General features: G+C 44.7%; 2 protein-coding genes across 2 annotated transcripts; both read left to right on the top strand.

Moving 5' to 3' along the window:
- Window positions 1-10,386: 10,386 nt before the first annotated feature.
- Window positions 10,387-14,871, top strand: LOC136450358 (mitochondrial carrier protein CoAc1-like). The gene is made up of 7 exons (XM_066450760.1): window positions 10,387-10,803; window positions 11,871-11,956; window positions 12,051-12,258; window positions 12,916-13,045; window positions 13,352-13,536; window positions 13,654-13,785; window positions 14,447-14,871. The coding sequence occupies exons 1-7, from the start codon at window positions 10,636-10,638 to the stop codon at window positions 14,549-14,551; spliced, it is 1,014 nt and encodes a 337-aa protein (XP_066306857.1). The 5' UTR covers window positions 10,387-10,635; the 3' UTR covers window positions 14,552-14,871.
- Window positions 14,872-15,020: 149 nt separating this feature from the next.
- LOC136455039 (uncharacterized) lies at window positions 15,021-17,243 on the top strand. Its single transcript, XM_066455229.1, has 3 exons — window positions 15,021-15,546; window positions 15,669-15,910; window positions 16,558-17,243. Exons 1-3 carry the CDS (start codon window positions 15,213-15,215, stop codon window positions 16,828-16,830), a joined length of 849 nt encoding a protein of 282 aa, XP_066311326.1. The 5' UTR covers window positions 15,021-15,212; the 3' UTR covers window positions 16,831-17,243.
- Window positions 17,244-17,995: the final 752 nt, after the last annotated feature.

The raw sequence follows: 17,995 nt of genomic DNA, 5'->3' as shown, positions 1-17,995 counted from the left end.
CATGCTCGTGTTCTCTCCTAAACAGGACGCACCCTTTCGGACAAGCATGTATCTACTCATACGACATCTTAAGTGCTCGAAGGAGTTTTTGTGACTCGTACATGCTCTTTGGCAGAATGTGGCCCTCCGGAAGCAGGGTGCCAATCACGGCCAACATCTTATCGAAGCTAGGTCGACTCAAGTTTAACTCGGACTTCAACCCCATTAAGCGTCCAATGGCATCCAGTTGAGACACCATTGACCAATCATGAAGGGGTTTCTGTGCCGAGTCCATCATGTCGTACAACGCCTGTGCGGCTACCTCCATCTCCTCCTTCTCACGTCCCTCATCAAACTATCCTTGGTGAAAGTCATCTAACATATCTGGTACCCCAACATCAGCATCAAAAGCCTCCACCCGTGGTCTCACCACCTCCTCTCTCATACGATGGGCTTCACCATGGTAGACCCACCGGGTGTAGTCCGGCGTAAATCCATTCTTCACAAGATGTTTACCCATTTCCACCTTGTTTACCCTCCTCCTGTTTCCACATTTGCTGCAAGGACATAAAACTAGGCAATGTCCTTTAGCAGCCTTGCTAAATGCACTGTTCAAGAAAGCATCGGTCTTGTTCATCCATTCCATGGTGTAATCACTCTGACTTCTCCAGCCTGTGTACATCCACTGACGGTCATCCATCCTCTAACATATGTATCAGTGAGTAATGTAATCATCAATTGCATCTACATGGTGTTTCTACTATCTAATAGGTGAGGATAGGTCCAAATCCCACCCACAGATGCGTAGATGAGGTTAGTTTCCATGCTCTACTCCTATCCGAGACAGAATTTTGGCAGCACCTCCCCGCTGTTCTCCAGATACACATCCTGCCAAAGAAGAGTGCGTATCCAGAGAACAACAAGGAGGTGATGCCGAAACTCTGTCTCGGACGGTAGCAGACCATGGAAACTAACCCATCTACGCATTCGCAGGCTGTCTAAAAAACATGGACAATCCAAAACAGATACGGTCATAGATATGCAAAGATCTGCATACCTCCAACCATATCTCTTTCGAACGAGAGACGCCTAACTAGGTTACGCGATCTACGACCATGGTACGGAAAGAGAGGTTATACCTAGGGTGGCGGCGGAGTCAAGCTAGCGGAGCCGTGGCGGGTCGGTGCAGTGGTGAGGCGGCGCGGTGCAGGCAGATCGGCACGACGACGGGAACTCCAACTCGGTTCCGACGGGCTCTTCTCTATAAAAATGGAACAAAATACTGTCATTTAAAAAAAATCGGCAGAACCTCCCCTACACGATGAGGTTTCCAAAACCTGCAAAAAACAGCTGCACGATGGCCGACAAGCACATATGTCTCAAGAGAAGCCATGTAATTTGGATATCAATCCATGCAGAAGAATATATTCAAGTAGTACCACTACTTCTACTACTACTTCCACTATTGCTACTACTACTACCACTAGTTCTACTACTACTACCACCACTATTGCTACAACTACTACCACTAGTTCTACTACTACTACCACTACTTCTACTACTACATCCACTAATTCTACTACTACTACTACCACTAGTTATACTACTACTACCACTACTTCTAATACTACTACTACCACTAGCACTACTAGTACAACTAATACTACTACAACTATCACTACCACGACAACAACAAGAGAGAAGGCATACCTGACGGGCGCCAGGGGTAGGGGCGAGCGGCGTCAGGGTCGGAGTCGGGGTCGTCAGAGTCGGGAACGGGGCCGAGGGCAGGGCCGGCTGGGGGTAGGGCCGGTCGGGGGGTAGGGCCGGCCTAGGGCAACCGGGGGCAGGGCGTGGCCGGGGATAGGGCGGCGGGCGCGCGGGCGGCGCGGGCAGCACAGGCGTGCGGGCGGCGCGAGCAGATATCACATGTAGAGATGTCTTGGTTTGTAAGCATCGTACGTAACAACGTGCACGAAATCTTCTGAAATTTTTATCATAGCCTCCACATATGATATCACGACATCTCAACAAGTTTTATGATTTTCGGACTTCGTTTGCTTTTTATAGAATTTAAAAACACTTCGCACGCAAGTTCGCGGTCATGTTTCGTGAACAAGATGTCCAAAATTTCGGGTCCATTACTGGGTACGGCCTCACATTACACTCAGTAACATAACTATCATTTTTGAATCATTAAATTTCATTATTCGTACCACGTGTAGTTCAAAATTATATTTTTCGAAAAAATTCAAGTAAATGAAATAAAGTAACTAAATATATCAAAAAGTCATAAAAATCCCCAAATTCTAACTAGGAGTTCCTGGTGCTTTAAAAGGGCTGCACAAAAAATTTGGAGGCCAAAAACAAAAAAAAACTTTGCCGAGTGCCACGAATAAGGCACTCGGCAAAGAGGGTTTTGAATTTTTTTTAAATATTTTGTCTTTGCCGAGTGCCTTCACAGGGCACTCGGCAAAGACATTTAAAAAAAATAAATCTTTGCCGAGTGCCGTGCCAGGGGCACTCGGTAAAGTATTTTTCAAAAAAAAAATTTGCCGAGTGCCAGATCTGGAACACTCGGCAAAGAAATTTAAAAAAAATTTAAATCTTTGCCGAGTGCCAGATCTGGGACACTCGGCAAAGATTTTTTTTAAAAAAAAACTTTGCCGAGTGCCTAACAGCAGGCGCTCAGGAAAGAAGGACATGACCGAACACCGTTACGCGGGTCATCCTATGCCGAGTGCTGCGCTTTTGCCGAGAGTCTGGCACTCGGCAAAGAAGTTCTTTGCCGAGTGTATTTTTTTGTCGAGTGCCCGGCACTCGGCAAAGAACTCTTTGTCGAGTGCAATTCTTTGCCGAGTGCCCGATTTTTGACACTCGAGAAAGAATTTTGCACTCGGCAAAGTCTCTGTTTCCAGTAGTGTTTATTATAAATATTTGATTAAAATGTTGGATTATCTGACTCCTCCGTGAGTAAGATTTTTATTCTTTTTTGTGTGGAGGGAGTATGCTTTTTTTTTTTAGGGAAAAGCCGTAGCTTCATATATTAGCCATGAACCAGATTACATTCGGTGTCTACAGTCTCCCTAAGGCCCGGTGGAGTTATAAACCACTCCTCCACTCGGTGATCATGGGAAGCTAAACGAGCACATTCATGAGCTAATCGATTTCAATCTCTTCTAATGAAAGAGAAATCAAAAGCTTCAAAGCTCCGGCTGATGTTTTCCATCTACTTCAGCAAGGAATCGACTTCCGATTTTTGGTTTGTTCGGTTATTCCACAGCCGGCCGGACCAAAACCTGGCAGTCGGATTACATCTTCAATCTTCACACTCCTCTTTCCAATGCATATAGCAGGCCATCCCGGCAAGCCACAGCTTCCGCAGTTAAAGCACTGAGGCAGTGATCAGACCAAGTTGCTCTGCCTCCACACATTCTCCCTTCATGATCTCGCAGAACCACTCCTTAAGACGCCATTCCATTTTCGGCAAAGAAAGCAGCATCTACATTGCACTTTATCCACTCTCACTCCGGTGCTTGCCACGCTCTTTGATTGCTCACCGGAGCTTTCGGGTTTTTGATTGGATGGGCAAACTGCCAGAGATCGAATGCAGTGTCAATTGCCCACCGAGCAGCTACCTTCACAGGTACTCCCTCTTCTCCATGCGGCGATTGTTCCTTGACATCCAAACGGACCACATGCCGCATAAAATAACTCCTGCATCTCTGGCTGTAATCACATCTGGATCCACAATGTCCTGAGGCCAAGTCATTGGATGCAGCATGGGTATCATTACACCCGTAAAAACTTTAACCTGCTCCCAAAAGGCTCTAGCCACCGTACAATCTAGCAAGGCATCCTTGATCGATTCATCGTCTGCCCCACATACTTCACAAAACTGTGGTATGGGTTCAATATGTCTTCGGTACAGCTCCCCACGGGTTGGAAGAAATCCATTCACCACTCTCCACCAAGATACCCCCATTTTCGGCGGAGCATTGATTTTCCAAATCCGTGACCATGTGATATCACTTGAGGATGATGCCCTGTGCTCCTCAACCTGTTTGCACTGATCATCATAAAGTAGTATGTAGCCCGATTTCACAGTGTACAGACCGCACCTCTCTGGTTCCCAAGCCCAGACATCTTCACCCCTTCCTCTCACCGGTGTACTCAAGATCGCATGAGCATCCACCTCCACGAACACGTGTTTGATCAATTCCACATTCCAAGCACCACTCGGTGTTAATAGATCTGACACCATTGTTACCGGTTCATTCTGGCCCGAGGTGATCGGTTTCCCACCAAAGTGATTAGGGATCCAACGATCCTGCCAAATCCTTGCTGAATTTCCATCATCCACTCTGCGGATAAGGCCTTTCTTCAAAACCTCTCTCCCAGCCAGAATAGCACGCCACGTTTGGCTTGCATGTTCCTTCCTTGTAGCTGACAGAAAGTCTGAATCATGGAAATATCGACCTTTTAAAACTTTGGCCCATAACGAGTTTGGCTTCTCAATCAAACGCCAGCCTTGTTTACCCAACATCGCCATGTTAAAAAGTCTGAGATCTCTGAAACCCATACCCCCAAGTGGTTTTGGCTGGGTCAGTAGCTCCCACCACTGCCAGTGAATATGCCTGCTACTTGCCGAGCCACCCCACCAGTAATTAGAGATTGCAGACTCCATCTTCTCGCATGTATCTTTTGGGATAAAAAAAACAGCTCATTGGGTAGGTTGGTACTGCCTGGGCGACAGATTTTAACAGTACCTCTCTACCAACGCAGCTTTCTGATTCTAGTCGGCATATACTCAAAAGCTTTAGACATGACCCGACCCAAGGGTTTACAATACCGGTAAGAAAAAAATTTCGGTCCCCAGCGATAAATACGAAATTTCAGAAATTTCGTAAATATCGGTTCAAATTTAAATAAATTTAAATTGAGTTTTAAACAAATTTGGCATCATTTCACTAGAAAAACTCTATAATCCATCATCCATCATAAATTTATATAACATCGACGAAATAACATAATATATCACAGAAGTAGAGCCGCGGTAATACAGTGTGCTGACGGTGGGCGAGCTGCATATACTAGTGCCGTCCAATGTGTGAGTGAGAAAATTAAATAAATTTGAAGAAATTTAGGGCTTTGATAAGACTAGATGATATGGAGGGTCATTTTAGTGTGGTTTGGTGTAATTTTAGAGTGAAAGATGAATTTAACCGAAAAATTTTGACCGATACAAAAAAAAAATTTCGGACCTCAGCGAAAAAGACGATATTTCGGAAATTTCGACGATATTTCGTCGAAATTGTAAACCCTCACCCAACGCGGTCGGCAACCCCAAGTACTTCTCTGCCAGCGCCTCCGTGTTGATGTGTAAAATTGATTTCACTGCATTTTTAACTTCCACATCGCAATTCTTGCTAAAGAAAACTGCAGACTTCTCATTGTTTACTAGTTGTCCCGACCCTCGGCTATAGATATTGAGAATTTCTAGCAGCTGTTCAGCACTCCTCTTCGAGGCCTTTGAGAACACAATACAATCATCTGCAATCAAAAGATGAGAGATCTAAGGGGCATGGATCCCCACCCTCACTCCTCTTGCCAAGTGCAACGGCCCCACTGATCGTAGAAGACATGATAATCCTTCCGAACATATCAAGAACAGGTATGGGAACAAACGAGATAATTGGCCATTCACACGGACTGAAAACAACACTGTAGTAACACACCTCATAACAGCGTTAACAAATTCTTCAGCAAAACCTAGTTTCAGCATCATGCCCTGAAGGTAGGGCCACTCAACTCTATCATACGCCTTTGCCATGTCCAGCTTGATTGCACATGCTCCAGACTAGCCCTTCTTTCTTTTTAGATAGTGAGTACACTCGTACACTACTAGCACATTGTCCGTAATCAATCGACCGGGAACAAATGCGCTTTGCTCTGCAGAAATGATATCATCCAAAAAGAGCCTCAACCGGTTAGCAAGCACTTTGGAGCATATCTTATAAATGACATTGCAAAGAGATATCGGTCTGAAATTCTTGAGCTCCTACGGATGCTTTGTTTTTGGAATAGGGACGATTGTTGTTTGATTCATAGCATCCGGTAGCTGCCCCCCATTCAAAAAATCCAAAACCGCATTGGTGACGCTCGGCCCAACCGTCTCCCAATGTGTTTTGTAGAAACCAGCTGTGAATCCGTCTAGGCCTGGTGCTTTGCATGGCCCCATCATGACCAAGGCCCGCTCCACCTCCTGTGCCGTGAACGGCCTCACCAGTGAATCATTCATGTCATCCGATACCCGTGTTGGCACATGGGCCAGCACACCTTCCGGAGCTGCATCAAGTTGGGCTGTAAATAGCTCTGTATAAAAAGCTGACGCCAACCCCTCCAGCTCCTCTTGTTTCGTTCGCAATTCACCATCAGGGTCGCGCAAAGCAGTAATCTGGTTCACCTTTGCACGCTCCTTTGCTTTTGCATGGAACATCTTCGTATTTCTATCACCATCCTTTAGCTAGGCGATCCTAGACCTTTGTTTTTCCATGATATCTTCCTGAGCCAACAGTTCCGAAATTCGGTGCATAATCTGCTTCTCTCGGTTAGATGGGCCAGCACGTAGAGAATGACTACGGACATCTTCCAGTTCCCGCCTCAGACTTGCTAGCTCCTGCTTTACCGAGCCAAAGACATCACGTTCCCAATCGTGGAACGAAATTCGCCCCAGCGTATGTTGCAATTGACTCAGGTTGCGGACCAAGTGCGCATCACCCCAAGTATCCTGCACTAGTTTCATATAAGAAGGCTCCCTCCTCCACATGTTCTTGTATTTGAAATTACGCCTTCTTCTCTTCTTCTTTGCACAAAAGCACTCAATTACAAGGCAACAGTGATCTGATTCAGTTGTTTGCACATGCCAAACTTTTGTGTCTCGGATCGAACATTTCACTGAAACCTCCATTGGCAAAGGCTCTATCCAACCGGACTTTAATATTATGATCCCCTTGCTGCCGGTTGTCCCATGTGTAAGGCAGGCCAATAAAAGCCAAGATCAGAGAAGCCACATATATCAACAACATCCCGAAATCCATCCATCTGTCTCTCGGGTCGTGTGACTCCACCGAATTGCTCCTGAGCATCCAATATCTCATTAAAGTCCCCAGCGCATAACCATGGAGCACTGCTATGGAAACTTAGAAATTCCATTAGTTCCCAACTCTAGTAGAGAAGCTCCCTCCTCGACTCCCCGTAGAAGCCGGTCCAGTTGATTTACCATTGAATTAACCAACCCAACTGGCACGATGGCACTAGAACCACCAATCGGAATGTTCAGGTCTGGAGTCTGTGACCGGAGTGGCCACCTTCGACTTCCTCTTCTGTGGTTGCGATAGCCGATTATCCTCCTCCCATAGGTCTAGCTGCCTGCTCGTCCCTGAACTAGCCATCCTTTTACCAGGCGATCTCCTCTTCTCCTGTTCTTTCAGAGGAGATTGGACATCCTGATCCTCCGTTTCACCAATGGAGCCAGATGAGAAATGTGACTCATCGTCACCCTTAGATGAACGAGCCTCACTAGACTTGCTCTGCTGTGTCTTCTGGGTTTTGCTCGCTGATGAGGAGCCACTCCTAAAGGACTTCGCAGCTGCACCGGCGAAGCTCTGCATACTCCTCCTTCGCTCCTCAGGCGCCCAAAGCTGGACATCATATGGCAATTTACCATGCTCATCACGGGCCACCGGGTTCGGATATTCCATCTCCGAATGGCCTATCTTCCCGCATGCATAGCAGTAGAACGACAATCTTTCATACTATGCATGGAACCATCGAGGGTCCCCCGTCTTGCTCATTCGGAGGAGCACCCCACGACGCAATGGCTTATCAAATTCGACTGCCACACATGCACACAAGAAAGCACCACTGGCTGTCTGGCTTTACCATCTACATCCACTGATCCACATCCATCTTCACCACCTGCCCAATCAAACTCATGGCCCGTGAGCCCCTCACTTGATTCATCCATCCTAGTGGTAAGTTTAGGATGTGCACCCACAACTCCAACCGATCAAAAACAATCTATGAAGCATTGAGTTTTTCGTCATAGTTTTGCAACAGGACAACATATCTCCCCACCATCCATGGCGAGCCGGCCAACACCCTCTCCAAATCAATACCACTGCCAAACTCTGCCACGAATAGGTTCTCACCCTTATCTCCGATCGCCCTGAATTTGAGACCAATCGGATTCCCTCACACCGGTTTCATCGCCGATCGCACCGTGCTCACATGCACCGACGTCGGTGATAGCACCTTCCCCACGAGCGCCCACTCCACCGGCGCTAAAACCTCATATTCCTCCTCATCGCACAACACACCCTCTTCCTCGGTGAGGTTGAGCTTCCGCAGCAGGTCTGTCACACTAGGGTTAGGGTTCTCCTCCCCGCCCTCCATACTGCCACCTCTCGCCGACGCCATGCGCTCAGGCTCGAGGGCAAAACTTGGTGAACTGCACGTAGATCAGCGCAGTCACAAGAAATCTCCCGACCTAGGGTTCCTAAGCGGTGTTAGTCCCTAGCAGGGGAATTTGTGGTCGACGGCGCCTGGACGGCTAACCGTCGATTTGGGTGGGCCGGCATCGACTGCAGGTCGTCGATGGGGCTTGGACGTCGTGACCGGAGTGGTCAGCGGCGGAGCAGATCGAGGCCACCGGCGGTGGCGACCTAGATCGAGGTCAGGATGATCACCTTCGGAATTGCCTTCGTTACGATCCAGAAATCATGGAGCAGCTGCGTGGCGGCCCTAGAGGGAGTATGTCAGTATGCACAACATGGCTCATTTGAGAAGCCGCACAAATGAACCAAAAGCGGCGGTCTTAAATTTATCTTTAATAATTAATTTGAAACCAAAAGGATAATTGTCAATGTTTTTGTTTTAAAAAAATTATTAATTGTAATTTCTATGCTGTAACGTTCGAGCATATTTAATAGCCTTTGCCTCATTAAGACCCGTTCTTTAGGATGATTTTTTCAATGTTTTCCTTTAAGGATCTGTTTGAATGTAATTCTCTTATAGTGAGAATTTGGATTCTAGATAGTGAATGTATAGAATTTACATTCCGAGTTAAAAGAAATTTGGATCCCATTCTTATAATAATTATTGTATTTGCATAATAAAAATCTCCAAATAATAGATTTGAGGTAGATAGTTGGATTCTAGAATTTAAGTGTTTGGATTTCATTTGCATTTTTCTATCCCATTCTCATTTTTGTTAGAAGATCTAAACAAGACCTGATGTACTCCCTCTGTCCACAAAACAATGCAACCTCTAGGATTTGTGCAAATCAAAATAGCTTGACTTTGATCAAGTTTATAATGAATAATATTAACATGGTTTTATTTTGTATCATAGATGTTACTCCCACAACTCCAGATTATAAGACGTTGTGGCTTTTTCTAGATACATGCTTTTATTATATATCTGAATATAGTGTATATCTAAGAGCAAAGGAAAAGCTATGAATCTAGAAAAGCAAAAAATATCTTATAATTTGAAATAGAGAAAGTAGTCCCTTTTATACTACATCCATCCACACAAAAAATGCAATTCTAATATGGTACCAAATTAATGTATCTTAAGCTTAAAAAACTATAAATAAAAAAATCAATAATTATAATATCAAATAAGTATCATTAGATTTGTCATAAGATATACTTTCATACTACTTTTTTCGTGCCATAAATGTTAATATTTTTTCATCAAACTTTAAACATGGTAACTAAGAATACACATAGAATTACATCCTTTTTATGCATAGAGATACCGTGCAACTAAAAAGCTGCTGGAAATGGGCCCAAAATGTTTTACGCATCGCTGCTACCATTGCAAGAAATTTGGCCATGTTCGTTTCGCTGAATTTTGGCTTATGCTGATTTATCATGAGAGAAAAGTATTATTCGTTCGCTGAAAAGCACTATTGAAATAGTGCTAAGAACATAGTAAGAAGTTCAAGCATGGATTCTCTGTGTCAGACTGTCAGTGACAAGATGTTTGAAATCTCGGTAACACTGTGGCTGCTCTTGGATTCTTTTCACCGAAACATGACCCATCTTAATGCATGTACACGTAAATAACAAAAACTTGTTTTTTATGGGCTCTACCTTAATGCTGCTTTTGTCATAAACATTGATTTTGTCCTGACCATCTGCGAGACCACTAGCCCGTGTGACTTGGAAGCTCAACGCCGACGTGGAGTCTGGACTGTGGAGCAGCACACTCACTAGCGTGTGTGGCTTGGAAGCTCAACGCCGACGTGGAGTTCTGGGGCAGCACGTCACCGTATTGCGTCGGGGAAGGCCTTCTCTGGCAATTTGGTCTTTTTAACGAAAACGAAGATCCCCCCGTGGCATATTCTCCGTCCGTCCCTCCGTGGCCGCCCTGCCATCGGGAGGAAAACCCGCACAAGAAAAGAGAAACCCGCAAGCCGACCCGCGCAAGCCCGTGGCCCGTTGCCGCGGTCAAATTCGTCGGCGGTTGGGGTGGCGGGGTGACTGGCCGCCGGCCGCGGGGCGCGCCCGGCCTGGTGGGATCCCTTCGGACTTCCACTGATTCCCGCGCGGGGGGCGTTTGATTTGGATGAGCGCGGCGGCGGGATGGGGACCCCTTCGCAGGGCTCGGCGGCCGTGGCGGCGGCCCGGGTCGACCTCTGCGCGCTCGACCTCATGCCCGTCTTTGCCAAGGAGATGATCGCCGGCGGCGTCGCCGGCGCCTTCTCCAAGACCGCCATCGCGCCGCTCGAGCGCGTCAAGATATTGCTGCAGGTTCGTGGGGTCCTCTCGTTCGTCCCGTGGGTAGACCTGCGTGTCGATAATACGTTGCAATGTAGGCATATCGATTGACAGATAAAATCTCCTGATTTGCGCGGGCCTACGGATCCTCTCTCGCCATGTCTGCAATTGAAACGAATTTATCGATGTTAGGAGCAGTGGTCAAATGTGAGTAGCCATAGACAAGATTTGGTTCAGGACGCAACGTCCAAGATTCATAGCGAAATGATCTTTTGTCCTGTCACTCAGCAGTCTTTGAGAACGAAGTGCTTTTCTTAGTTGAAACTACCCACATGTTTTGCAATGCAAGATTGTGTGACTGCAAGTTTCTTTGTGTAGAATTACAATGATCTTTCTGTGTACGAACTCGATGCTGATAGCTGAAGGATGCCAAAGTGTAAACATGTCGGACGTCAATGAAATTGATGCAACAGGAGATAATTAAGATCATAAAAAGATCAGATCGTGCTAGATGTCTTCAATATTCCTGAATGCAGGCGTGCCCTGATCTCTGGAAAACAAAATCTGCCCCATTCAACATGGTTGGAACTATCTATTTGTTTCTTTAGAAGACTGTGCTATAGACTATCGGATGGAGAGACAACTGTAGCATCCTGAAATCTCAACTGCAACCTTGTCCATGCAACTCCTGTAAATGCTATTGATTTGATCCCGCTATTTCCTAGGTATACCAGGCTTCATTTTAGGGTGTTGACAGCGTTCAGTCAAAATTCTGCTTGTCTTGCCATGTAGTTGCTACATGTTACAAAAGCTACCCAACTGCGGGGGCGGATCCAACGGTGGGGCGGGGGGGCTCAAGGCCCCCCTACCCATACCGGAACAGTGGAACCTCCTGTGGAGTCCATATGAATTTTTAGGCAAAGTTCTATAGCGTAGGGGGGGGCTGAGACTTAAGATTGAGCAGCAGTGTTGTTCAGCCCCCCCTGAAATATTTACTGGATCCGCCGCTGAATTGCCTGATTAATTTTGCACATCACGCCTGATGCTATTTTGAGATTAATGCATGCTAATTCTCATTCAACTTTATTCTGCTTATGTAGACCAGAACAAATGAGTTTGGGTCCCTTGGAGTTCTCAAATCATTGAAGAAACTGAGACAACTTGATGGAGTCATGGGCTTTTACAAGTACGTAGCAATTTGAATATTGCATTATTTGGACTGAATCATCAAGTTTAGGATATAATATTACTTACTAACCTTGTATTGATGCTACCTTCAGAGGAAATGGTGCCAGTGTGCTGAGAATTGTTCCTTATGCTGCATTACATTACATGGCATATGAGCGGTACCGGTGTTGGATTTTGAATAACTGTCCCTCACTGGGAACAGGGCCTTTAGTAGATCTTTTAGCTGGTTCAGCATCAGGGGGAACTGCTGTATTGTGCACTTATCCCTTGGATTTGGCCCGGACTAAGCTTGCCTTCCAGGTTTTTCCTTTTGCACTAGTAATTTTGTCTTTACGATCTCAAGTCCTTCATCACCTTCCTTTTGTCATTCTGGATTACTAAATCTTTACTTGAACATCTATACTTTTTGGATCAAGGATATAATGTTTAAGATAAGTTGCTTCATAAATAATAACAGCGATAGATAACTTGTTCGATCAACAAAGTTTTGATCTCTAACAATTATATTTCATCATAATCAATGTTTATATGAGCATTTTATGAATTGATCAAATGAAGATTATTTCTGACATGCCTTAGTTTTCTCACTTTTTAAGAAAAAGTGTAGCTAATTTTTCTGTCTGGAGATCTGTACACAGGAAATCAGTAGTATTTATTTGTCAAACAAAGGGAGTAGTATTTACATCCCTACCACATGAATAATCTTTCTACCCACCTTGTTACCACGTCGGGTTCATGTAACTGGCTGTAAGCCAGTAACTGTAGTTCTTTTGGCCAAATTGGTGGGTAACTGAAAATTTCTTGCTGGTACCCACCACCCTGTTAGGTTATCTTCTACATCAAAATGCTTAAACGTGCTTGTTCCAAAATTGAAGTCTTCAATTTCTATTTGAAATTCACACATCAAGCCAGAGTAGCTTTCAGGGCTGAATAGTTGATGTTTATCTTTCGTCATAGGTCAATAGTTCAGACCAATTCAGCAGAGCTTTGAAAAGGGGAAGTCCTCAGCCAGCATATGGAGGAATAATTGATGTCTTTAGAGGTGTTCACTCAGAAGGTGGAGCGCGGGCTCTTTACCGAGGTGTAGGTATGGTTATTCCCTTCATATGCTGTATTATCATTAATTGTTCAAGCACTTGGAAATCTCTAGAAAGCTCACTAGGCGCTATAAGCAGTTTAGATTCAGGCACATCATATTTTAGTTATGTCTGGATGAATTTATTACTTGTTGATGTAGTTATACTCTTCAGAATTTAGTCAGCTCACTAGGCGCTATAAGCAGTTTAGATTCAGGCACAGCATATTTTAGTTATGTCTGGATGAATTTATTACTTGTGGATGTATAGTTATACTGTTCAGAGTCAGGGCTCAAATCTGAACCATTCTTCATCAGGTCCAACGCTCATGGGGATACTTCCTTATGCTGGTCTTAAGTTCTACATATATGAAGGACTGAAGGCACATGTACCAGAAGATTACAAAAGTTCTGTAACATTGAAGCTGTCATGTGGTGCTGCTGCTGGTTTATTTGGACAGACTCTTACTTATCCTTTAGATGTTGTCAGGAGGCAGATGCAGGTATCATGTTTGCAGTCTCTGTTTATTATTATCATCATAAGAAGATACTGATGTTCTTGATAGTCACTTCATCATTCTGACTTTTTTTTTTGTGTGTGTTTGCTCCTGCTGTTGTAGGTTCAGAGTCAGCAACAACACGAACAATTTGGTGGGCCACGAATAACGGGCACATTCCAGGGTCTTATGTCCATTAAACAAACACAGGGTTGGAGACAATTATTTGCTGGCCTGAGCCTCAATTACATCAAGGTATTTATGAAGATAATCGTTGACATTTTGGTTCAACTCACTAGAGTTGACATGCTTAGGTGTTTAGTTCTATGCCAAGTTGCACGGCCACATTTTTTCCGGCTATTTAGTTCCCAAACACACTGAACAAAACCTACTGCAACTGTCCCACTATAACAGTGTCTGAGCGTCCTGCATTCGTGGTTAGAATTGTCCCAAGTTTTGTAACTTTGTTGTGAAAGTACTTATGCATATTTTTTATTTCTGCCTGAATTTATAAGACATAATATTCGAGATCTGTGATGGCACACAAAAATAGACAAGTAGCTTCTTATTTTATTGAAACGTTTATCAGTTTATACCTTTCTTTTCGATGCTTGATGTGCTCTTTAGAACCCTTGGCCAGGAATCCTCTGTAACTGTAACCTTATCTGGAATGTGGACCTTTTATTAGTAACCCAGGTTCTTGTTCGTAGCTTGTGACTTTTCTTATAGGCAAATTGGTCTTGTTAAATTTGAATTAACTGGATTCTCCCTATTGAATAGCATGCTTTATCTTGATGATTTCTGTTTACTAACTAACTGTTTTACTTGTTGAATACTGCCTTTACTTGTATTCAGATGTGTACTATGATTGTCATGTTTTTATGCGTAATGTTAAAAAACATGGATCATTTTGTAGGTGGTGCCCTCAGTGGCCATTGGTTTCACCGCATATGACACCATGAAGCATTTGCTGAAGATACCTCCAAGAGAGAAGAAGAGGTCTGGGCATGCCCCTGCTTGAAATTTTGGTCGCTCTATTCTCCAGCTAGCAGAACAAGTAGTGTTTCCGAGGCTTGGAAATCGCCGTATGAAGCTTGCAACAGAATGAAGCAGCCTCGCCCGCAACTCTGTTACCTAGTACTAATTGTGTCACGTAATAGCTATAGCTACCTGCCTGACATATTCTTTCATTCTAATTCGCCTCATTCATTTACCTTTTGAATTTCGAGTGTACATTTTATCCACCGTGTGTAATGGTGGAACTGAGTTAACATCTTGTGAGTTGTGACATGACTATACGGAAACTTAAAACTGATCGATCTATCTATTCCTTGATTAACATATCCTTTACAATACCTGAAGGTCGGTGGCTTCCTAGAGCCTGGTTTGGGCCTCCAAGCAGCTAACCAAACCAAATAGGCCCAATATATCTAGAGTCCCTAAACAAACTGCCTGACTCTTAAATTAGCAACAAACATAATCTAGATAGATTGAGACTCGGCCCAATAACTGGCCGTCGAGCGGCGAGACGTGTGCGTCGTGCGCGCGGGCTGGCTCCTGCATGCGATCCCGCGCTCCAACTGCCCGGCGCCCACGGCGTCTATAGGAGCGCCCGTACATCACACAGGTACATAGAGGTGGCCCACTTTACTTCCTAGGAACCCACAACGTACGTGAGTTTGATGTTCGTCGTGCTGTGCTGCCGTTCTTCCGGCGCCGTCACACCCGAAGAGATTGAGAAGGTAGGGATCTCGCCGGCGCAGGCGGAGGCGCCGATGGAGCCTATATCGAACAGAAAAGGAGAAAATGATCTCGGCTACCCAGAGAAAGAGAATCACGGCAGCGGAGAGGAGATGGTTGCGCAGCAAGGAGAGGAAGGGCCAGTGACGAAGAAGCCACGCGTTGAAGTTGAAGTTGAAGATGAAGATGAGGAGGAGGGGCTCACGAATCTGAAAAGTTTCCGCAAGAATTGGTTGAAGGTGATGTCTCCGTTCGTCGGTCCCTTGGAAGCAATCAGTGAGTTCTCGTCTTCTCGCTCTCCACATAACATGACTCAATCGATCTACAAAGTTCGTTCCATATGAAATTGGAGTGATTTGTTAATCGAGCCACTATGCTGTTGCTGTTTCGGTCCCCAGCTGGGACGGAAATTGGACCCAAGCACTACACAGAGTCAGGGCCGCCCCGCTTCGGCGGTATCGATTACGACGCCTTGGAGATCTTCTCGCTCAAGGTTACCGAGATCAAGGAAGGTCTCGAGTGGCCGCTTCGTGTCTTCGGCCTCGTCGCTGTGCGGGACTCGATGGATTCTAAGGGCAACATGCTTTTCCGTCGTTCCAAGGAAAACTGCGCGCCAAGTCCTCACCGCAGAGGTATGTATGTATGATAGCCTAGAGGCTAGAGCTATTCTGCTCTGTCACTCCTGTCCATTAAGCATCAACTGCATATCTGAATAGTTAGCATACTACAGTCTATAACAAATTTCAGCGGGCAAGAATCTTGGTTCACCATGTGTGTCCTGAAATATACTTCAATCTGTGGCTGTCATCAACCAGCCAAGTAATTCAGACAGCAAAATCTGCGATCTGCTACTATAATAATAGTCCACGTGTGCACCACAAGTGCCAATGACGTCCGTTTATTAAGTCATTTGGAATATTATTGCTTGATCATGCACATGCCTTAAAGTTTCTGTAGTCACCAACAAATTACCTTCCTGGAATCCTAGATAGGGGACTCCATGGATTTAATTAGTTGGTTTGTTCTTAAAGTGATACATGTTCGCAATAAAAAAATTGATAAATATTCGCATAGCCGACCAATGTTAGATGTTTAAAGGTGTACGTAAAGAGGCACTTATCCATTTTCTCAGTGTGTTTCTGTTTATTAGTATTGTCCCAGTCATTGTTTTAACGTTTGCTGCCTGTGGTGTTATTTTAGCAATTAAGTTTGTTATAGTCTGCTCCCTTTATTTATTTTATCGCAAAACACCGGAGATTTGGACTGGCGGCTTAAACCCCGTCGCAGGATCCCTTCTTGGAGCTGACAGGTCCTAGCCGTGCTATTGCATTGATTGACGCTCCAGAGTTTGTGGTTGAGCTCAGAGTCATTGGCAGCAGCCCATCAGAGGAAAAACTTTTAAGTGCTGCAATTTTTAGATACGACAACAATAGCTACGGTGCAAGAAGTTCTGCAGGCCAGGTCCAGACCCGTATAGTGTCAACTAAGCCGAACACAATTGAGCTAAAATACTCACATCTGAAAGTGCCATTGGAGGCAACCATTGAGATACATCACTAAGAAGGATCGAGTGATTTTCGTGGTCTATTCTTTGCCCATATGGAACATATGGGTCAAGAAAAACTAACGTTGCTTGATTCCAGTGACTGTAATGTGACAGTTGGATCTGATGGCAGCATTCCACTTGCACGATGTGTCGTGATAGTTGACGACCAAGCAAAGCTGACACTGGGTGTGAAGGCTTAGCAAGGCGAAAATGGCCAGGATGCTGGTGTTGTAAGATGGGAGTTTATGTTTATTGGTCAGTGCCTTGCTAGTTAAGTCATGTTTTCCTGGTGCTGCGTTCTGTCAGGATTATTTTGAGGTTAGGCTATGCAGGTCTTCTTTGTTAATGTGTCAAACTGTCAATGTAATTCGCTTGTGGTATACCATTATTATCAACGGGTTCATGTTGAAGTAGTTGAACTGCTATCTATCTATCAGTTAATATATTCATAAAGTTGTTCTCGCTAGTACAAAAACATGCTTGGATGTAATCTTTTTCACATCTGATGAGGGTTTAAAGATAATGCAAGGACCGAGACGGTTAATATAATATATAAGAGCCTAAGAGAGGAGTGAATTAGGCCACTTCAAAATTATACGCTCTAAAACCGCTTATAAAACCTACACAAGTTCTATATAGTTGTGTACTAGGTTCCAACAATGTAGTTCTACACCCTAGCTAGCTTCCAACAATGTAGGATTTTCTCTTAATTAATCCAGTAATTTCTAGGCTTGCCAGCGGACATTGTAACTTATTTAACACCGTTGCAATAACATAACTGGGTCATAAATTTTCCAGTTTTTGCATATTGTGTCATTTGGCCCGATTTTCCTGAGAAACTCTAGAAATAGAGAAAAAAAAGACAGTTTTGCGGAATCTGCATTTTAATACAATGAGGGTGGTTGGAAGAACTGTGACTAGTACCAAGGAAGTGCTACTGCCCGGACGTCCATACGGACATGTGTGTTCGGACGTCCGCGATTGCTCTCCGTTTCCCGCTCTTGTTCTATGCAATGTGCCCTGGCTGCTCGAATTTCGCGCTGCCTGGATGACTCGCCCCACCCACGTCGCCCGCCCACACACGGAGCCGTATGCGCCCCTCTGTTTCCCTGATCAGCTCGAACTGTGTAGGGTCGAGATGACGGACTAGAGGAGAGTGAATAGTCATTTCTAAAATTA

This window comes from Miscanthus floridulus, chromosome 5 (genome assembly GCF_019320115.1).
Source record: "Miscanthus floridulus cultivar M001 chromosome 5, ASM1932011v1, whole genome shotgun sequence".
Lineage (NCBI taxonomy): Eukaryota > Viridiplantae > Streptophyta > Magnoliopsida > Poales > Poaceae > Miscanthus > Miscanthus floridulus.
Note: the sequence above shows the minus strand (reverse complement) of the source record. Positions and strands in the feature narration are given on the sequence as shown.